General features: G+C 36.8%; 2 protein-coding genes across 4 annotated transcripts; both read left to right on the top strand.

The window, feature by feature from the left end:
* Positions 1-22,326, top strand: LOC121242085 (alcohol dehydrogenase). Of its 3 annotated transcripts, XM_041139990.1 has the most exons (11): positions 1-59; positions 19,372-19,540; positions 19,974-20,110; positions 20,413-20,459; positions 20,599-20,924; positions 21,027-21,109; positions 21,204-21,279; positions 21,443-21,504; positions 21,602-21,697; positions 21,798-21,959; positions 22,059-22,326. In XM_041139990.1, exons 2-11 carry the CDS (start codon positions 19,504-19,506, stop codon positions 22,173-22,175), a joined length of 1,143 nt encoding a protein of 380 aa, XP_040995924.1. In that variant the 5' UTR covers positions 1-59; positions 19,372-19,503; the 3' UTR covers positions 22,176-22,326. The 3 variants fall into 3 exon arrangements, with proteins under 3 accessions (XP_040995924.1, XP_040995923.1, XP_040995922.1); XM_041139989.1 differs by lacking the exon at positions 1-59 and having other exon boundaries at positions 19,317-19,540; XM_041139988.1 differs by lacking the exons at positions 1-59; positions 19,372-19,540 and adding an exon at positions 19,685-19,883.
* On the top strand, positions 90-8,409 carry LOC121242087 (alcohol dehydrogenase-like). The gene is made up of 10 exons (XM_041139992.1): positions 90-228; positions 661-797; positions 6,480-6,526; positions 6,673-6,998; positions 7,101-7,183; positions 7,279-7,354; positions 7,519-7,580; positions 7,678-7,773; positions 7,876-8,037; positions 8,137-8,409. The coding sequence occupies exons 1-10, from the start codon at positions 192-194 to the stop codon at positions 8,251-8,253; spliced, it is 1,143 nt and encodes a 380-aa protein (XP_040995926.1). The 5' UTR covers positions 90-191; the 3' UTR covers positions 8,254-8,409.
* Positions 22,327-22,733: the final 407 nt, after the last annotated feature.

Below are 22,733 nucleotides of genomic sequence, written 5' to 3'. Positions count from 1 at the left end.
CAGTGACAACCTTTGAACGTGGAACTAAACTTTGCTTCTTTGGCAAAGTGGTATTCTTAGTGGGTTTCTCTTGTTCTCACTGGCACTGATTCTATATATACCTGCACACACACAGTCGGAGACACACATCTCACAATCAAAACAAAGCAATCGATTGATCATTCTCATCGTCATCATCATCCGAGGTAGCCATGGCGAGCACAGTCGGTCAGGTTATTAAGTGCAGAGGTGAGTCGCCACCATTACCTCTTTTCTGCTATTTGTCAAATATGATTTAAGCTTATTCGATACTCTGTTTTTCCGTGTTGGTGATCAGTTGTCACTGCTTCTGTAATTTTTTCTGCTTCATTTTTAGTTATTTTGACCAATGGGTTTATTTTTATAACAAAAAAGGATCTTCTTTTATTAATTTTAGTTAGATTTTATCTGTCTGACAGAAATTCTTCTCTTTTCTTGAACTTTTTTCCCTTATTTCTAGTCGCGCATGCTAGCTATGAGAGACATGGTTTGGTGTTTGATTTTTTCGTCTTCAAGTTGCTTCGATATTTCAGGAAATTGTGTTTTGGGGCTGTAGGCTGATGACTGTTTCTTGTATCATTATTGAAAAATTGAAATTTTGATGTTATATTGGGGCTAACTGGGGTCATGTGTTTAATGTAGCCGCGGTGGCATGGGAAGCTGGTAAACCACTGGTGATTGAAGAAGTGGAAGTGGCACCACCTCAGGCAAACGAAGTCCGAGTGAAGATCCTTTTCACCTCCCTTTGCCACACTGATGTTTACTTCTGGGAAGCGAAGGTAACAGATTTGAGATAATATATTGCAGGCATCTCTGATTAATCTCTTAATGAGAGCGGTAGACGTAAATGGCATTCCATATTATGCAAATGCCAACATCTTGGTTTTCTATTGTTATGAGGTGGCTTGAATTCTGATTGAACAGTGCAAGTGTCGTAGGTTCGCTCGAGCGGAGGTTCACTCAGCTCGAGCGAAGTCAGACAGAGAGCTTCGCTCAACATTCGCTCGACACTCAGCTCGAGCGAATTCAGACAGAGAGCTTCGCTCAACATTCGCTCGACATTCAGCTCGAGCGAATTCAGGCAGAGAGTTTCGCTCGACTCTCGCACAACTGTTGGCTTGAGCGAAGTGCAGAATATCTACGTTCGCTCGACACTCGCTCGACGTTTGCTCGAGCCAATGTTCACAAAAGTGAATTCTCACTTTTCCTATAAATATCAAATGGCGCCCACTTCTTTGTTTAGGACTTCAGAATTCATTTTGGCTTTTGTTTTAGTGTTTTCTTGAGAGAGAAGTCTATAGAGAGTTTGAGAGATAATTTCCTTGTGAAGTTTTGTTGTATTGATCTGTACTCCATCTCTGTTGATAGTGAAAGCTCTGATACCGACCCTACCAGTGGACGTAGGCTCGTTTTGAGTCGAACCACTTAATTCTTGGTGTTCTCTCTGTGTGTTTGTCATCAATTTCTTTCGTTTAGTTCCACTACTATACTTCGTGTTAGTCTTAGCTACACTTATTCCCAACAAATTGGTATCAGAGCTTGGCTCAGGATCTGGAGGGATGGCTATGGCTAAGTTCGAAGTGGAGAAATTTGACGGTCAGAACAGTTTCAGTCTATGGCGCATCAAGATGAAGGCTTTACTGCGACAACAGGGCTTGTCAAAAGTATTAGAAATCTCGGTATCTGAAGATTCTCCGGCTCCTTCGAAAGAAGAAGAAGAAAAGGTACACAGTACTATTCTTTTGTCACTATCTGATGGAGTTTTAAGAGAGGTTGCTGATGAGGAGACTGCAACTGGTCTCTGGTCGGCACTTGAGAATCTGTACATGAAGAGATCTCTCACTAACCGGTTGTATTTGAAACAACGGTTATACACTCTCAAAATGAAGGAAGGTACTCTTATTTCTGAACACCTAGATGAATTTAATAAAATCATTATGGATCTGAGGAACATAGATATTAAGCTTGAAGAAGAAGATCAAGCGTTAATTATTTTATGTTCATTACCCACATCTTTTGAGAACTTTGTAAATTCCATGTTGTATGGTAGAAATACAATTTCCTTGGTAGATGTAAAGTCTGCTTTGAATTCTAAGGAGTTGAGGAATAAATTGAGTGTGAAGAACACTAATGAACAAGCTAGTGGCTTGTTTGTTAAAGGGTCCTCAAGTAGGGGTAGATCGAATGACAGGGGTTCAGAGAAGAATAAGGGGAAATCTAGGGGCAGTTCACAAACGACGGTTAGTAAGAAAAACGTCAAATGTCATTACTGCCATAAGTTTGGTCACTACAAGAACGAGTGTCCAAAATTGAAAAACAGGGAGGACGGCACTAGTTCATCTAATGCCGTTAGTGTTGCTGATGATAGGTCTAACAACCTAGATCTTGTTCTAGCAATAAGCGACTCCAATAGTCGCTTTAGTGACAAGTGGGTCTTGGACTCAGCTTGCACGTTCCATATGTGTCCCAAGAGGGACTGGTTCACTAACTATAAATCGGTCAACGGAGGTTCTGTTTTGTTAGGGAATGATATGGGTTGCAAAATTGCTGGAATTGGTTCAGTCAGAATCAAGATGTTTGATGAAATTGTCCGGACATTGTCAAATGTTCGACACATTCCAGATTTGAAAAAGAATCTTATTTCTTTGGGTACTCTTGATTCTCTGGACTACAAGTACACTGGTGAAGGTGGAGCTATCAGAGTCAGTAAGGGCTCTATGGTTGTGATGAAAGGAGATAAGACAAATGGTCTTTATTTCCTTCAGGGCTCTACAGTGACAGGTGCAGCTGCAGTGTCAGTTTCAGATGATCCAGATTCAGATGTCACTCATTTGTGGCATATGCGTTTGGGTCATATGAGTGAAAAGGGAATGTCAATTATGAGTAAGCAGGGTTTGTTATGTAATCAGAAGATATGGAAACTGGATTTCTGTGAGCACTGTGTGTTTGGCAAACAGTGCAGGGTTCAGTTCTCTATAGGGGTTCATAGAACCAAAAGTTCTGTGGACTACATTCATTCTGATCTTTGGGGCCCATCTTCAGTCCCGTCAAAAGGTGGAGCTCAATATTTGCTTACGTTCATTGATGATTTCTCTCAGAAGGTTTGGGTCTACTTTTTGAAGCAGAAGAGTGATGTATTTGTCAACTTCAAACAGTGGAAAGCTTTGATTGAAAATCAGACGGGCAAGAAAATCAAACGACTTCGCACTGACAATGGTATGGAGTTCTGCGGAGGTGAGTTTGATGAATTCTGCAGAAATGAGGGTATTGCCAGACATCGTACAGTTAGACATACTCCACAGCAAAATGGGGTAGCTGAACAGATGAACAGGACCCTCTTGGAGAGAGCTCGCAGCATGCTTTCTAATGCAGGCTTGGCTAAGGATTTCTGGGCCGAAGCAATCAACACGGCCTGTTACTTGGTCAATCACTCTCCAGCCACAGCGATTGGTTTGAAGACTCCGAATGAGGTATGGTCTGATACTCCTGCTGATTATTCAAATTTGAAAATTTTTGGTTGTCCTGCATATTTCTATGTTAATGATGAAAAACTTGAGCCAATGGCAAAGAAGGGCATATTCATTGGGTATGCCAGTGGGGTGAAGGGATTCAGATTGTGGTGTACTGATCCTAAATCACCCAAGTTTGTAATCAGTAGGGATGTCACTTTTGATGAAAAGTCCATGCTTAGTCCGAGGAAGGAGAATTCTGAGTCTACAGGACAAGAACAAGATGTTAGAAAGCAGGTGGAGTTTCAGGTGGAAGCATCACAAGGGCTGCCCAACGGCGTCCAAGATCATGCTATTGAAGATGAGCATGATTCTGATTCAAGTAGCGGCGCACAAGGTGAGCAAGACTACAGTATAGCGACTGGTAGACAGAGGAGGCAGATTAGACCACCTCAGAGGTATGCTCATGCAGATATGGTTATGTATGCTCTTACTACGGCAGAGAATATTGTTGGTCAGGAACCTTCCAGTTATTCAGAAGCTGTCAAGAGCGTAGTATCTGCACAGTGGTGCGCAGCTATGACTGAAGAGATTGAGTCTCTTCACAAAAACCAAACATGGGATTTGGTTCTGTTGCCAAAGAAGGTAAAGACTGTTGACTGCAAATGGGTTTTTAAAAGAAAAGAGGGAATCCAGGGTGATACAGATGCAAGGTACAAGGCACGCTTAGTTGCTAAGGGCTTCAGTCAGAGAGAAGGCATCGACTTCACTGAAGTCTTCTCTCCAGTGGTGAAACACAGTTCGATCAGATTACTACTAGCTTTAGTAGCATTGTATGACTTAGAGCTACAGCAACTTGATGTTAAAACAGCGTTCCTACATGATGAACTTGAAGAGACCATTTACATGCATCAGCCAGAGGGATTCATTGTTGAAAACAAGGAAGATCATGTGTGCAGATTGAAGAAGTCTTTATATGCTTTGAAGCAGTCGCCAAGGCAATGGTATAAGTGGTTTGATTCCTTTATGATTGATCATGGTTATTTGAGAAGTAACTATGATAGTTGTGTTTATCATAAGGAATTATCTGATAAGTCTTTCATTTATTTGCTATTATATGTTGATGATATGCTTATTGCTGCTAGAAGCATATCTGACATAGGTTTGTTAAAGACCCAACTCAGAAATGAGTTTGAAATGAAAGACTTAGGTGCTGCAAAGAAGATTTTGGGAATGAAAATCTTCAGAGATAGGAAAGCTGGAAAGTTGTACTTGTCTCAGGGAAAGTACATTGAGAAAGTGCTTCAGAGATTTGGGATGTTTGATTCCAAACCAGTAAGTACACCACTTGCTACGCACTTTAAGCTTTCAGCTTGCCTATCTCCTCAGACAACTAAAGAGGAACAGTTCATGGCTAGTGTTCCTTATTCAAGTGCAGTTGGCAGCATCATGTATGCAATGGTTTGCACCCGCCCAGACATTTCACAGGCAGTGAGCGTAGTTAGCAGGTATATGGCTAACCCAGGTAAGACTCATTGGCAGGCTGTGAAATGGATACTCAGGTATCTGAGGGGAACCCTGAACTTTGGGTTAATATTTGATAGAGATGTCGATCTCAGTTCCAAAGTTACTGGTTTTGTTGATTCAGATTATGCTGGAGACTTAGATAAAAGAAGATCATTGACAGGTTATGTTTTCACTCTGTGTGGGTCAGCTATCAGTTGGAAAGCAACACTGCAATCCACTGTTGCTTTATCAACTACCGAGGCAGAGTACATGGCAGCAGCAGAGGCTGTTAAGGAGGCCATTTGGTTGAAAGGCTTGGTCAATGATTTGGGTTTACAACAAGATGGGATCTCAGTATTCTGTGACAGTCAGAGTGCAATACATTTGACCAAAAATCAAATGTATCATGAAAGAACGAAGCACATTGATGTCAGGTACCATTTTCTCAGAGAGATTGTTATAAAGGGTGCTATACAGATTCTGAAGATTGCTACTACAGAGAATCCAGCAGATATGATGACTAAGCCAGTTGCAGTATACAAGTTCAAACTTTGTTTGGACTTAATTGGTGTTCGCATTTTGTTATTCCCGTAAGGGATTTGGAGGTGGGGATTGGTTTTGTGGTCGGAGGTTTTTTGTGTTTTGGCAGAGTTCAAGCCAAGGTGGAGATTTGTTATGAGGTGGCTTGAATTCTGATTGAACAGTGCAAGTGTCGTAGGTTCGCTCGAGCTGAGTGAACCTCCGCTCGAGCGAAGTCAGACAGAGAGCTTCGCTCAACATTCGCTCGACACTCAGCTCGAGCGAATTCAGACAGAGAGCTTCGCTCAACATTCGCTCGACACTCAGCTCGAGCGAATTCAGACAGAGAGCTTCGCTCGATTCTCGCACAACTGTTGGCTTGAGCGAAGTGCAGAATATCTACGTTCGCTCGACACTCGCTCGACGTTCGCTCGAGCCAATGTTCACAAAAGTGAATTCTCACTTTTCCTATAAATATCAAACGGCGCCCACTTCTTTGTTTAGGACTTCAGAATTCATTTTGGCTTTTGTTTTAGTGTTTTCTTGAGAGAGAAGTCTAGAGAGAGTTTGAGAGATAACTTCCTTGTGAAGTTTTGTTGTATTGATCTGTACTCCATCTCTGTTGATAGTGAAAGCTCTGATACTGACCCCACCAGTGGACGTAGGCTCGTTTTGAGTCGAACCACTTAATTCTTGGTGTTCTCTCTGTGTGTTTGTCATCAATTTCTTTCGTTTAGTTCCGCTACTATACTTCGTGTTAGTCTTAGCTACACTTATTCCCAACATCTATTTTGGTTCACAGATTTTTCTTTTTCTTTTTTTTTTTTTTTTTTTTTGGGGGGGGGGGGGGGGTAGTTGGCTCTCCCCTCTGTTCCGTGTAATACTTGCATAACAATTACCAACTTTGATCATAACTGAATTTGATCGGTTTAGTTGAGGTTGTATTCACTTTTGTAGTGGAAACTCAAAAGGTCCTTTATATTTCAGGGGCAGACACCGCTGTTTCCTCGCATATTTGGTCATGAAGCTGGAGGGTATGTATATTTCTAAATTTGTAATAGTTGTATTTTCAGCACATGGGTCTTGAGTAATTGATGTAACGTTTCTAGGTATTAAAAAATAAAAAACTGGTTTTTAGTTATGTGAAAGAGTACTTATTGTTTGCTTTGCTTTTGTTTAGAATTGTGGAGAGTGTAGGTGAGGGTGTTACTGATCTCAAACCAGGAGACCATGTTCTCCCTGTGTTCACTGGGGAGTGCAAGGAATGTCGCCATTGTAAGTCAGAGGAGAGTAATATGTGTGACCTCCTTAGGATTAACACCGACAGGGGTGTTATGCTTAGCGACGGCAAGACGAGATTCTCCAAAAATGGACAGCCAATTTACCATTTTGTTGGCACCTCTACATTTAGTGAATACACTGTTGTCCACGTTGGCTGCCTTGCCAAGATCAACCCTGCAGCTCCACTAGACAAAGTTTGTCTTCTTAGTTGCGGAATATCCACAGGTTCGGAGCAGTTCCTTGCATTTGAAGAATAGTACTGATAGCGTTGAGAATGTTCTTACAATCTAGTAGTTTCCAATGATCTATTTGGCTTTGTGCTTGCAGGTCTTGGTGCCACTTTGAATGTTGCAAAACCTAAGAAGGGTCAATCTGTAGCTGTCTTTGGATTGGGTGCTGTCGGCCTTGCTGTAAGTTTTTCTTTTTAATGTTTTGTTGCTTTTTCCAACTGCAAAAAGATTGCGATGATTTTTCTGGATTTATCTCTTCTTTTGCTGATATTTAGGCTGCTGAAGGGGCAAGGATTGCTGGGGCTTCAAGAATCATTGGTGTTGACCTGAACTCCAGTCACTTCGAGAAAGGTTAGTTAATTGATTGCACAAATGAACATATAAATACTTTCAAGGTATCTAATAGATACAATGTTCCTAATGTTTTCTTTTTGATAAGTAGTACTTTGTTCCTATGGTTGTTGAGTTGGTATTTATGTATTGGTGATGGCTTATATTATCAATCTTTTTGACAGCCAAGAAATTTGGTGTCACTGAATTTGTGAATCCAAAAGATCATGACAAGCCCATTCAACAGGTTACTTTGAACACATGACCTTTCGTTATTTTTTGACCACTAAGTTCTGATTCCAGACACATTGTCATTGTTTTAACATTGGAATTTTGATTAATAGGTGCTTGCTGAGATGACTGACGGAGGGGTGGATCGGGCTGTTGAATGTACTGGAAGCATCCAGGCCATGATCTCAGCTTTTGAATGCGTTCATGATGTAATGACTAAAATAAATTTTGTAGCTCGTTCAGTTATTAGAGATCAGAGAAATAGATCAAGTATCTAATCATGTTGAAACTAAAATTTGCCTCTTTGTCAGGGTTGGGGTGTTGCAGTGCTTGTTGGAGTACCAAATAAAGATGATTCATTCATGACTCATCCTATGAACCTGCTGAATGAGAGGACTCTTAAGGGTACCTTCTTTGGCAACTACAAGCCCCGCACCGATATTCCGGATGTCGTGGAAAAGTACATGAACAAGGTAAGATTTTCTTCCTGTGGAAGAACTTTTGCAGGGTTCATCAGATTCAACTGTGTTCTATACTTTTGTGAATGACACCATCTTCTGTTGTTGTTGTAGGAGCTAGAACTCGATAAATTTATCACTCACGCCGTCACTTTCTCGGAGATCAACAAAGCATTTGAGTACATGCTGCAAGGGAAGTCTATCCGGTGCATTATTCGCATGGATGCTTAAAACTCTTACATTGCATTGTTGTAATTAGAATAAGATCTAAAGTAATGTTCATGTGATTATGCAGAGAGAACAATCAGTTTTCCGTTACTTTTATGTGGTATTGACGAATATTACTTGGGAATAAAATTTACATATGTTTTCCTTTGCCTATGTTAATATATTCCTGTTCGCTCATAATGAGTTATCTTTAATTATGTTGTGTTTCTGGCAATGAAATTTGCTTACTGATATGTATTCAGGGACCAGGGTTAGAGATTCAGCCTTGTCTTTCTTTCCTTATATTTCTTTTGTTCTCGAACTGTTCCTAAATCCTTGCCCACAAGTCAATTGATTCAAGACACTATCAAGTCAATATGTAAAAGGTGCTTGGGACACTCATGTTCCAGCTTCCACATAAAATATGTTTAATTTTTCATGATCCTTTGAAGTTCAGCCTAATAAATGTTCAATGAGTACTGTAAGATTATCTACTTGATGTGTCTATCTACTTTTAAAAAGTTGGAGCACAAAGTCTAAAAAATCTTGATATGAGGAGGGCTTTGTGGGGGAGATTGTGGATGAAATTAGTAATCGGCTGTCAAGCTTGGTGATGTAATGGTGGCATGTTGAGACTTTCTAGTGCTTACTGATATTCCTAAAAAGCTTAGAGGTTTATTGGTTGATAGAAAAAGCTTGTCTGTAAATAGTATTGATATTATTTGTTAGTTTGTATGGTTGTTTTAGGATAGGATAGGATAGGATAGGCTTATTTTTTTTGTGATGTGATAAGTCATGGTTGTCTTGTACTACAGTTTGGTTCACAGTTCACAGCGATAGAATTCTCTTAAAGCCCGATTTGAATTAAAAAATAGTTTTATCTCGTTTTTTCTTATTATTATAATTTTTTTAAATTTTTATATAAAATATAATAAATAATTTAATTTGTTTTAAATCTTAAAATAATAATAATAATAATTTATTTAATTTTTAATTTTTATCTAAAATTTTCTAATCTCATTATCGGGATAAAGGAAAATCTAAAAAGTAACTTTAACTTCTCTGTATAAACATTCAACTATTGACTTATCAAAAAAAAACATTGAACTATTGTCCTCACCTTTGGCCCCACTCCAATTTCTTTGGGGATTCTCTCCGTCACCCCAAACTTCCCATTACTTTTTTTTTTTTTTTTTTTTTTTTTTTTTTTTTTTTTTTTTTTTTGTTGGGATTTTTAAGGTAGATGCCAATGGGAGGAAAGGCTTGTCCCCAATCAATTTCTTGTTAGCTGTTGTTTCATTATTTCTGGCTACACCAACCAATTTCGGTCTTAAATTTTAAGTTTTATATATAGTTGTTGCAAAAGGTAATAAAAAAATAAGCATTAAAAAATAATTATAAGAAAATTCAACGTAGAAAAGCATTCATATCGATATTTAACATCTGAATTTTCATCAATTAAATACATGATATTGATGTTATATTTTAGACTAGCAATGGCAATAGAGGTGGAGGGGATAAAATATTTTGGCCCAGTTACCGGACCCAACCCACCAAAAGACCATTACTAAAAGACAAAAGAAGATAGAGGAAGGAGAGATAAAAAAGAGATAAGGAAAATAAAAGTGTCAGAAGGAAATGACGAGAATGTAAGGGAGAAAGTGAAAATGAGAAAAGGGTGTCAGACATGCAAAGAAAAAGGTGACCATGCCTCTTCACTACAGACAGGCACGCAGAAAGAGGGATCGGATAAAAGGGGATAACCAAACGACTACCAGGAGGTCTTCTTCGGCAAACAGACCTCTGACTTTCATTATACAATGAGAAATGAAAGAAGATTATGAGAGACTGTAAACTACTCATGTTATAATAGATTTTCTCTTCCCAAACGCTTGTGGACATAGGTAATATACCAAACCACGTAAATCTGTATGTCCTCTCTTTATTTTCTCTATACTTATTTTTCTTTCTCCATCAGGAATGTACGCATTGACACTATACAGTCGCACTAGATCTCTGTCGAGGACTCCAGACCACACCAATTGAGACTCAAATCGTCATAGTGAGCCGGAAAAGATTATTTCTCCCCTTCCAGCCTGTTAATTACTTTTTATGCATTAACAAAAGGTGTAAAAAATTCGCTATAAAAACTTAGAGATAAAACTCTCACATGTTTTCTTTATCTTTTTTACAAGATAAAAATGGTAGTAGGGAGAAGGTTAATGGAAGCAAGCGATAAATTTCGTCAAAAACATTGCCGAAGATCCTTTAAGAAGTCATTTTGAATATTACAATTGTTTTCCCTTTAGAGTAAATGCTTATGTTTTGTCCCATCACCTTTTTAATAAAATATAAAACCTTAACGACACAATTGAGGAATATCAGGTATAATTTTTAAATAGACAAATCTTATATAAACGTCATTTGTAAAAAATGGGTCTCGCTAATAAAAAAAAAAAAAAAAAACTATTTTACATTTTTTGAAGATAGGGTTCACTTTTTTACAAAAACTTACATGAAATTTATCTATTTAAAATTTATACAAATCATTCCTCTTACTATAATGCATGGCTATGGTTGTATGTCGCTCAATAAGATTTGAAGGGGAGTTTTTCACTTGAAATTATCCTCTATGCATCCAAAAACGCAGTAAACTCGGATTTTCAATCAAAAACATCCTTCGCCTACATTTGCAATTTGCAATTTGCAAGAGTACAACCCCTCTCCGTAATACCATTATCTTAAGATTCTAGTTCTGCATATTGTCATAGTATATTCATTGAATAATGTATTTCCTTTAAGTTTGTACATGTATTGGTTTATGAGAAGTGGTGCAGCCAAAAATATATTTCATAAAAATGAATTTATAAATTGATATTATTTTATATGATAGGTTAAATTTACTTTACAATAATAATAATTTTATAATTTAACGTATTACATTAAATCATATCATTTTTTTTAATTTTTTTATTTGTAGAATTTTGTTATGATTAAAATATTAGTATTTGTTTATTACTTCTGAAAAGACGTTAGTAAAGAAACAATTGTTGAGGTGATTATCACTAAAAGTTATATTTTTAGCTGGAAATTAAATGGATAATCACACTTTTACATACTTTCTAATAGGATTAGTAAAATTTAAATTTAGATAATTTAAGAATTGGAGCTTTCATTGGTCTTGTAAGGATTTCAATCCCTAATGAATGGGATTAAATCGGATGAAAATTCATAAAAATTTTGAAATAATTCTAAGTTAAGTAGATGATAGACACATAGTTGGATTTGTCTCATACAATATTATTATATGAAAAATGCTACTTTGCCCATTCTATTTGTCTCCTCATTTTGACACCTCATGTATTTTTTTTTTTCTTTACTTAATAGTTAAGGAAGTGACTATTAGTATATTGATATATTTTTAAAAAAAAAATGTTTTAAAATGATAAAAAAAAATATGAATAAAAAAATTGAAGAAAAATAAAATAGAAATCTTGAGCTAATGGTAAGGTTGAGCAGTGCACTCTGAGCGGCAGAGTAGCACCGCTAATTATTATATTCTATAAAACCAATAATGAAACTTTGAAAAATTGATTCCTTAGACAAAACTGGTGTGTTTGGCTGTCCAACTACTCTGAGATACTCTGAGTAACTCTCGTACGAATGGAAATAGTCTTCTATCCAAATGAGAAAGGCTACGTTAGTAAAACACGTCCAGACCTATGTGCAAACTCTACTGTTTCGAATGAAGGATGAATACACAACACTTTTTTGCACCCCGTCGTCCTTCGCATAGCTATTCTTCTTCCCCAAATCACTCCCATCAGCCATGGAGAGAATCCCCCCACAGTGAACCACAACAGCGTCGTACCCCGACCTTTCTCTCCTTCTCTCTTTGCAATGCTATTTCCTCTCTTTCCCTTTCAAATTTGTCTCCGCAACGCAGTAGCCGAACCAATCTAAGACTCCAATCGAGGTGAATCTCTCCATCGTGATTTACTGCTTCCTCACTGAATGTGTGCTCCATCCCATCTCCACTGAACAGATTCCTCTACCACTGGGTTTTGGCAGGGTACTGTCTGAAGTAGATTCGAAAATCTCCCCTGCATGAAACAATCTCTCTCAACCCGTGCTCTAGAAATCATTTTTCCCTACATTATAAACCAAACATGGCCAAAGCCACATTATGCACTAGCCAATTAAAGTCTAGGGTTCAAAAGCAACAACACTCAACATTTGGAGCCACCACATTGTTCATCATGGGGCCTCAAACGCAATCCTTTAAGATAAGCAGAAATCCAATCCCATCTCTACTTTACTGAATGTTCTTCTGTGGGTATGTCTTCTATTAATTTGGTAGCTTTGAGGAAAATCATATAGGCTTTTTTAATGAGTGGTTGATCATTTGTATACTTATCTGATTTATATAGTTTAGTGGGCTTCCAAAATAATTTTCTGGCATTGTTTTGTTTCTTGGCTTCGATTTGTAATTTTTTTTTTTTTTTTTGAGTTGAGGAATTAGTTGTGTAATTCCTTTTTTATTTGGCTTGTGGAAATAGGTTTCGAATTGGTCAGGAGATGCATATTTCCTTGTTGATCATAATATGTTAATCCAGCCAAAGCCCAAGATAGAATATTCACATGTTGACAAATTTTCTCTGAAGAATCGTAACTCAAACCTTGCTAATAGTATTAATATCCTAAAAGTATGTTTCCCTATGTTCTCAAAATGATGTACCAATTCTCAACTGAGTCCCTACGGCATCAAAGGATAATATTTCCATAAGAAACATAGGGAAACCACATCTAGAAACATATAGATTAGAAACCACATCTCTTATAATAGCACATATATATTAGAAGCCACCGACACCCACATGAAACATCTATTGTGGTCTGTAAATGTTTTTATGTCACAAATCTATGTGAGATTGTCACCCCACCTTGCGTTAAAACTTCAGACTTTGGAGGATTTCATATTAAGGGCATATAAATTGATTCTTCTTACATATGAGGTTTGGTAGCTCATCATTAATAGTGAAATAAAGGAGGACATAAGGGGGTTGCGGAGTATGAATGTTACCTGGAGCCATATTGTTGAATTATTTTGTACTTCTATTATGAAGCAAGGAGGCTGCTGTTATATTCTTTTATATTTTTTTTTTAGCAATACCAGTCTGACTAAATATGTTTAATATGGTTTAAAGTAGATCTTACCTATTACATGGAACTGCGTCATTTTGTATGTTTATTTTTGTGAAATCTCTTTGTGACTATAGCATTCTCTATGTTTATGCATATATAAAAACAGATGGACTTATGAGTCTTTTGGTGAATGATTACCTTTTTTTTTTTTCATTGTTATCTACTCTCTATTCAAATTGAAGCAATAACACCCATTTGAGAAGCCCTTAACAACTATAAAGGATTGGGGTTGTTCACCTTTGGAAACTTTGTTGCTTATGTATTACTCAATACGAACAAGGCGCCAATATACATTTTATTTTGAAATGAGATGTTTTCCTTTTTTTTATTATAAATAATGAATGGTTTTTTTTCTTATGAAAACGATATGCATAGCCCATGTACACAACATTTATACAATAGTATAGGTTGGAGTTGTGGTATTTAATACTGCTATGATCTTCTCTAGGTTTTTAACCCATAGCCACAAGAGTTGCATGTTCTGTAAGATATTGGGCTTACCAATCTTTGTTCTGAACCAAGTTGCATGTGCTTTGCCAAAACATTTTGATTTCTTTAAAATGTTCTTACTAATGCAGATACTTCAACATTTAGAAGCTTGATACTTGTTGTTTATAGAAATATTTATAGCTGTTGTAAATCATCATAAACATACGCATTTGTATGCCATGTACCCAGAAAAATAAAATGTAGATCCTAGCATAAACACTACTTGGATGATTTGTGTTACTAGTGGTAGTGTTGAAATCATCATATATATATATATATATATATATATATATATATATTCATCTCCCAATGTTGCGGTTTTATATTGTTTTTCATATGGTTGTTGGATGTCATCAGCTTCAGGGCATCTTTATTAGATTATTGTTTCAAATCTAAACCATCATTGTTGATTTCAATTAACTCCAATTGCTTCTTTCGCTCCTTACTTTTTTTTTGCGGTTGATCTATTACAGCGATACTACCTAAGATCTTCCACGCGTGCTTTAAGGGAGGTATGAATATTCATAATTATTTTCCATGTTCATTGAGCTATTAGTTAAACTTCTATGATTTTTACACAACACTATCTCAAATTTGTTTTTGGGCTATTAATTGTACCCATGATTTTTACCATACTCATTGGGTTAATAGTTAAAGTTCTAATTGTACCTCAAATTTTTACCATACTCATTGGGCTATTAAGTGATATTGATACCATGTTAGTTTACCATGTTCATGAATATGAGTTAAAGTTGTATGTGAATATATTAGTGAAACCATATTTTTGATTATTACACAAGGAGGAAATATTATGAACATTCTTATAACTAGTCAACTACTACCCTAAGAAAAAAGATTTTTTAATTGCTCGCATACTTATGCTTGTGATGACCAGCACTCGATGGATGAGTCTGAGGTCCAGTGTGATCATGAGCTGTGGACCGATGGATTGGAGTAGATGTTTGTAGACATTCTCTACCAAGAAACCATTGAAGGAAAATTGGTTTGATTGAAGATCACCAACCGAGATCATTTGAGACTTGCAGAAAAGCTGTCTCGAGTTGGGAGAAAGGCAATTGATGCGTCACAAATTAGGAAGAAAATCACTCGCCTGAGGCAGAGGCTATGACTGTTCACATATTTAATGGGCCAAACAGAAATAGGTTGGAACCCACAGACAAAAACTGTAATTGCCACGGAGGACCATTGGGCTAACGCAATAAAGGTGAAAAAATGCTTTCTATAGTATAGTTTATAATACATATTCGAGTTATATGTTGGGATTGATTTCTTCTCATTCTCTAGTATATATGACAAGTCTAATATAAGTTTTTTCATTGGGCTAGGTGCATAGCCAACGGAGGAAATTCAATACTCATGGTTGTCGAGACTACAATCTCCTATGCACCATATTCGGCCAATCTGTGTCCATGGGGGTTTGCCATTTTGCATCCATGCAGCAACTCTCTATGAGTGGGGAGGAGGACCGCCTTGAGGAGGAGGTGAGGGCACGAGGACCTGTATTGGGAACTGCCACGACACGCCAATAGACATAGATGGGCCAGACATAAATGGGCCAGTTGGGAGACAAAGACAATCTCATCGTCGAACAAGGGAGTCGGTCTAGGGTAGCATATCCCCAGAATTTAGCAAAACTTTGAAAGTTATGACCCCAGCGCCGTCGTGAGAACTGAGTTGGATAAGCAATTCTTAGAGAAATGCAGTAGAAAGCGTAGCAAAGGCGATGAGACTGAGTTTGGTTCGGATGCGTCATATAGCAAGCTGGGTGCCTATATGAAGTTTTTGGATGAGATTACCCCGGCGCTCCCTGCACATCAATATAACAAAGCAGTAGCTCAGTTTATGCATGATACGACGATTGATATGTTCGTAATGATGCCCTAAAACCGCAAAATTGATTGGATCTAGGGGTTGGAGTGACGTAGCATATGTCTGTTACCTAATTGATCTTACGTTCATTATTGTGGATGTTGTTTTCATTGACGTTGTTGTTTATGAGTTGTTTAGGATGTTAGTATTTATTGTGCTTGTTGTGTCTTTGATTTTATGAGTATCTATCAGATGAATATGTTATTGACAGTTTATGAATGCTGGGATTTTTATTAATTTGCATTATTTGGCAAGTGTTTTATTTTTATTCTATTAAAAAATTACTAGTTATTAGAATTGATAAATGAGACGATTATTTAGTGGCATATTTGAGACATGTCATATACGAAATGTTTTCTATACTTTTTAACATGTTGCAAGAAAATTCATAGACAAGTTTATTATGTGCAAACTGTTATTGCTCAAAGTGTTATTGGGGATAATAATTTTTCACACCACATAATGGATGTGGGAAGTGGGTCAGATGATGAGCCGCAGGTAGAGGCAAACAACACTACCGAAGCTGGATTGAGTGATAACCAGCCTCCAGGGTGGGACGATTACGAAGCTTGGAGGAGGCGTGATATATCTAGTAGTAACTAGCCTCCAACGTGGGACAAATACCTACCTTGGAGGATGCGTGATGTATCGATGTGGGATAACATGACCATGCTTACAATAGCAATAGTAGAGGAAAGCGCACTGCTAGTGTTTGAGCGAATGCCAAAACATAATATCGACTTACGCGGACGAGACTATATGGTTGCAATTCTCAACGGACATCCGAATAACTGTTGGAACTTGTTTCGAATGGAAATATATGCATTTGAAACGTTATGCAATACATTGCGGGCGAATGAATATCTAGAATCGACAAGAGAGGTTTATGTGGAGGAAGCTTTGACAATGTTTGCACACCCAGTCAGACATGCCCAAGTTCAACAAATCACGGCCGACCAGTTTCAACACTCTAGTGAAACTGTTAATCAGCATGTCTATGTAGCGATGCTTGCCCTATGTAATGTTGCTCCTAATGTGATTGCACCTATACATACTGTTGGGGTGGCGCCTTATATTCAAGGCAATCCAACACATTATTCATGGTTCGAGGTAACAATTCCTTACTCTAGTTTAAAGAAAATGAAATGTGGTTGAAAATTAAGGATGTGTAGTCGGTCCCATTTTATTAAAAATGGGAGAACTCACAATTTTACAATATATGATTGCACAGACATGTTATGGTGCAATTGACGAACTTATATCGACGCATGTGTGCCCACGGAGGCAACTAACGCATATCTATCTCGGCATCAACAAGTTAGCCAAAATGTGCTGGTAGCCTATGATTTCGACATGAAATTCATGTTCATATACGTTGGCTGGGAAGGCACTGCCCATGATGCTCGCCTATTTATGGATGGATTGAGTCATCCAGGGATCAATTTCCCATTGACTCCTGAGGGTAAGAATTGTTTTTCATTAATTTATGAATGAACGATTTTTCGTCTTGATGTAATGTTTGAATCCCACATTATTTTTTTGTTACTTGGTTTTTAGGTTATTATTACTTGGTTGATTCCGCATTTCCATGCACACTAGGATTTATGCCCCTGTACCCCAGGAAGCGGTATCATAGGTCTGACCACCATAGCAATAGCTCATTCTCTGAATATCAAAATTATTTTAATTATCGACATTATTCCCTCTGAAATGTGATTGAGCGTACATTTTATGTGCTAAAAAACGGTTTCAAATTTTGAAATCAATGAACCCATATAGGGTGACACGACATCAATATATTGTCATTGCATGTTGTGTCATGCATAACATTATTCGATCTATTACACCGAATGATAAGATATGACGAAAATTTACCAATCCGAATCTTTATAAAGGGCAGATTGTTGAGGATAACTCGGAACATCTGTTTGCATATGCCTGACATGTCATCTGCCTTAGCACAAGCCATGGTTGGAACCAGGGACTCTATCGCAATAAATATGTGGGCACATAGGGAGGCCCATTGATACTTGCTTACATTTTATTGTATTGTATGTTTTTTTTTTTTTTTGTACGTATGGAACAAGTTTTGGAATTTCTTATATTTTGTATGTTTTGGATTTTCGCCTGTATGAACTAATTCTAATTTTTATTACAATTTCAAAAGGGTTTAATTAAATAAGTTTCGAAGTGAATAAAAATGTGAAATAGCACACTTTTGAGTTGTCATCATAATATATAGCCAAATATTGATTTTTACAAATTTTGATTACAATAAATTTTGGTAGAAATAATTTTTTAAATCAAAATTAATCATTATCATACTTGTTAAATGAGAATTCCAACTGATGTTGAAGTTGGGTAGGAATAGATGTAGAAGATCATATATTTGCTTTTATCGTTTTTATGAGCATATATACAAGAAAAAATTGATAATGGGAGAGCAAGAGGACGTTCCTGTAATTTCAAATGGGTTTAATTAAAAGAGTTTTGGAGTGAAACAAAAATTTTGAAATAACGCACTGGAAACATATCATAATATATAGCCAAAGATTGATTTTTTACAAATTTTTATTAAATAATTTTCTCTAATACAAAACAATATATGAAATGCATAATAATTTTAAATACGTTATTGCCCCCGTTGTCCATTCAAATAATTTTGATTTAATACGTTATATATAAAATTTGTATTTCAATGCGTTATGAATTTTTAATTTGTAATCAAATTCAAAATTTGTATTTCAATACGTTACCGGAAAGCATACATTTGTAATCTGTAATAACACGTTACCAAAACTATGAATTTATAATTTGTAATAATATACAAATTTTTTTATTTCAATATATTACCGGAAATGTTTGCATTTTTTAAATCAGATGGTATTTTTAATTTGTCTTGGGGATTATTTATTATGCCATTATATTTATCATTATAATATATAAATAAAATCATCATTTTCATCATTATTACTAATAAAATCAATCATTTATGAGACTCACACCTTTTTTAACTACCTATTTAAAAGTCAACAACTCAACATACTTCATACATCCAAACAACTCAAAATACTCTCAATAGGACCCACAAACTCACTCTAATCTCTACTCATAACTATTCACAACATTTCTCAAACACTTCTTGCTACCCAAAGTAGCTGAATAGTTGAATCCTAAAGAGATTGTACAAGTTGCTATATATATATATATATACACACATATATATAAGATATATTTTTAATTCAGTCCTAATTAATTAAGAGGACTATCCCTAAACTACACCACCAAAACCATATGCGGTACTTCGATTTTATTTTTCAGGATATGTATGAATTTGAGCTTAGAATAATATAAAACAAAAAGGTATTAAATATTATAGTTAAATCATAAAAAATCAGTTAAATATTAAGAAAAAAGCATTGACTATGCAATATGAATATGTTTCCTTTGCTTAGAAAAAATATGAATATGTTTCCTTAAACCAGCAGGCGCAGCGGAATACCACAACTGGTTTTGACAACCTTGGAACATGGAACTAACTTTGCTTGTTTGGCATAGTGGTATTCTTAGTGGGTTTCTCCTTTTCTCACAGGCACTGACTATATATATACCTCCACACCCAGTCGGAGACACATATCTCACAATCAAAACAAAGCAATCGACTGATCATCATCATCATCCGAGGTAGCCATGTCGAGCACAGCCGGTCAGGTTATTAAGTGCAGAGGTGAGCCGCCACCATTACCTCTTTTCTGCTATTTGTCAAATACGATTTTAGCTTATTCGATACTCTGTTTTTCGGTGTTGGTGATCAGTTGTCACTGCTTCTGTATTTTTTATGCTTCATTTTTAGTTATTGACCAATGGGTTTGTTTTTATAACAAAAATGGATCTTCTTTTATTAATTTTAGTTACATTTTATCTGTTGTCTGACAGAAATTCTTCTCTTTTCTTGAACTTTTTTCCCTTATTTCTAGTCGCGCATGCTAGCTATGAGAGACATGGTTTGGTGTTTGATTTTTTTCGTCTTCAAGTTGCTTCGATATTTCAGGAAATTATCTTTTGGGGCTGTAGGCTGATGACTGTTTCTTGTATCATTATTGAAAAATTGAAATTTTGATGTTATATTGGGGCTAACTGGGGTCATGTGTTTAATGTAGCCGCGGTGGCATGGGAAGCTGGTAAACCACTGGTGATTGAAGAAGTGGAAGTGGCACCACCTCAGGCAAACGAAGTCCGAGTGAAGATCCTTTTCACCTCCCTTTGCCACACTGATGTTTACTTCTGGGAAGCGAAGGTAACAGATTTTAGATAACATATTGCAGGCATCTCTGATTAATCTCTTAATGAGAGCCGTAGACGTAATGGCTTTGATTTTTTTTTTTTTTTTTTTTAATCAATAAATTCCATATTAGAGAATAGCCAACGGGGGAATCCTCAAAGTTTTGCTCCGATTTATTGCGTTTTTTGGCTCTCCCCTCTGTTTCGTGTAAGATTTACATAACAAGTACCAACTTTGGTCATAACTGAATTTGATCGGTTTAGTTGAGGATGTATTCACTTTTGTTGTGGAGACTCAAAAGGTCCTTTATATTTCAGGGGCAGACACCTCTGTTTCCTCGCATATTTGGTCATGAAGCTGGAGGGTATGTATATTTCTAAATTTTAGCAGTCGTATTTTCAGCACTTGGGTTTTGAGTTATTGATATACCGTTTACTGGGCATTAAAAAAAACTGGTTTAGTTATGTGATAGAGTAATTATTGTTTGCTTTGCTTTTGTTTAGAATTGTGGAGAGTATAGGCGAGGGTGTAACTGATCTCAAACCAGGAGACCATGTTCTCCCTGTATTCACTGGGGAGTGCAAGGAATGTCGCCATTGTAAGTCAGAGGAGAGTAATATGTGTGACCTCCTTAGGATTAACACCGACAGGGGTGTTATGCTTAGCGACGGCAAGACGAGATTCTCCAAAAATGGACAGCCAATTTACCATTTTGTTGGCACCTCTACATTTAGCGAATACACTGTTGTCCATGTTGGCTGCCTTGCCAAGATCAACCCTGCAGCCCCACTAGACAAAGTTTGTGTTCTTAGTTGCGGAATATCCACAGGTTCGGAGCAGTTCCTTGCATTTGAAGAATGCTACCGATGTCGTTGAGAATGTTCTTACAATCTAGTAGTTTCCAATGATCTATTTGGTTTCGTGCTTGTAGGTCTTGGTGCCACTTTGAATGTTGCAAAACCCAAGAAGGGTCAATCTGTAGCTGTCTTTGGATTGGGTGCTGTCGGCCTTGCTGTAAGTTTTTCTTTTTAATGTTTTGTTTCTTTTGGAAACTTCAAAAAGATTGTGATTATTTTTCTAAATTGATCTCTTTTTGGCTGATGTTTAGGCTGCTGAAGGGGCTAGGATTGCTGGGGCTTCAAGAATCATTGGTGTTGACCTGAACTCCAGTCGCTTCGAGGAAGGTTAGTTAATTGATTGCACAAATGAACATATAAATACATCAACGTATCTAATAGATACAATGTTCCTAATGTTTTCTTTTTTATAAGTAGTACTTTGTTCCTATGGTTGTTGAGTTGGTATTTATTTATTGGTGATGGCTTATGCTATCAATCTCTTTGACAGCCAAGAAATTTGGTGTCACTGAATTTGTGAATCCAAAAGATCATGACAAGCCCGTTCAACAGGTTACTTTGAACACCATGAACTTTTTTATTTTGTGACCAGTAAGTTCTGATTCCAGACACATTGTCATTGTTTTAACATTGGAATTTTGATTAATAGGTGCTTGTTGAGATGACTGACGGAGGGGTGGATCGGGCTGTTGAATGTACTGGAAGCATCCAGGCCATGATCTCAGCTTTTGAATGCGTTCATGATGTAATGACTAAATAAATTTTTTATCCCGTTCAGTTATTAGAGATCAGAGAAATAGATCGAGTATCTAATCATGTTGAAATTAAATTTGCCTCTTTGTCAGGGTTGGGGTGTTGCAGTGCTTGTTGGAGTACCAAATAAAGATGATTCATTCAAGACTCATCCTATGAACCTGCTGAATGAGAGGACTCTTAAGGGTACCTTCTTTGGCAACTACAAGCCCCGCACTGATATTCCAGATGTCGTGGAAAAGTACATGAACAAGGTAAGATTTTCTTCCTGTGGAGGAACTCTTGCAGGGTTCATCAGATTCAACTGTGTTCTATACTTTTGTGAATGACACCATCTTCTGTTGTTGTTGTAGGAGCTAGAACTCGATAAATTTATCACTCACGCTGTCACTTTTTCGGAGATCAACAAAGCGTTTGAGTACATGCTGCATGGGAAGTCTATCCGGTGCATTATTCGCATGGATGCTTAAAACTCTTACATTTTTTCTGTGCATTGTTGTAATTAGAATAAGATCTAAAGTAATGTTCATGTGATTATGCAGAGAGAACAATCAGCTTTTCGTTACTTTTATGTGGTTTTGATGAATATTACTTGGGAATAAAATTTACATATGTTTTCCTCTTTAATATTTTCCAGTTCGTTCATAATGAGTTCTCTTTAATTATTTTGTGTTTCTGGCAATGAAATTTGCTTACTGATATGTAGATATTCAGCCTTGTTTTTCTTTTCTTATATTTCTTTTGTTCTCGAACTGTTCCTAAATCCTTGCGCACAAACTTTTGTGGGGGATTTTAGACTTTAAAAAGTTGGAGCCCAAAGTCTAAAAAATCTTGATACGAGGAGGGCTTTGTGGGGGAGATTGTGGATGAAATTAGCCTGGTGATGTAATGGAGGCATGTTGAGCATTTCTAGTGCTTACTGATATTCCTTAAAAGCTTAGAGGTTTATTGGTTGATAGAAAAAGCTTGTCTGTAAATAGTATTGAAATTATTTGTTAGTTTGTATGGTTGTTCTAGGATGTAGGATA

The sequence above is a fragment of the Juglans microcarpa x Juglans regia genome, chromosome 8D (assembly GCF_004785595.1).
Source record: "Juglans microcarpa x Juglans regia isolate MS1-56 chromosome 8D, Jm3101_v1.0, whole genome shotgun sequence".
Taxonomy (NCBI): Eukaryota; Viridiplantae; Streptophyta; class Magnoliopsida; order Fagales; family Juglandaceae; genus Juglans; species Juglans microcarpa x Juglans regia.
Note: the sequence above shows the minus strand (reverse complement) of the source record. Positions and strands in the feature narration are given on the sequence as shown.

What these genes read in the sequence shown, in the direction of transcription:
- LOC121242087 (XM_041139992.1), top strand. Translation starts at nt 192, where the DNA reads ATGGCGAGCACAGTCGGTCAGGTTATTAAGTGCAGAG. An exon ending in TTTACTTCTGGGAAGCGAAG is followed by an intron (nt 798 to 6,479) that starts GTAACAGATTTG and finishes TTTATATTTCAG; the next exon opens with GGGCAGACACCGCTGTTTCC. An exon ending in ATGACAAGCCCATTCAACAG is followed by an intron (nt 7,581 to 7,677) that starts GTTACTTTGAAC and finishes TTTGATTAATAG; the next exon opens with GTGCTTGCTGAGATGACTGA.
- LOC121242085 (XM_041139988.1), top strand. Translation starts at nt 19,700, where the DNA reads ATGGATCTTCTTTTATTAATTTTAGTTACATTTTATCTGTTGTCTGAC. An exon ending in GGAAATTATCTTTTGGGGCT is followed by an intron (nt 19,884 to 19,973) that starts GTAGGCTGATGA and finishes TGTTTAATGTAG; the next exon opens with CCGCGGTGGCATGGGAAGCT. An exon ending in TAGTTGCGGAATATCCACAG is followed by an intron (nt 20,925 to 21,026) that starts GTTCGGAGCAGT and finishes TCGTGCTTGTAG; the next exon opens with GTCTTGGTGCCACTTTGAAT.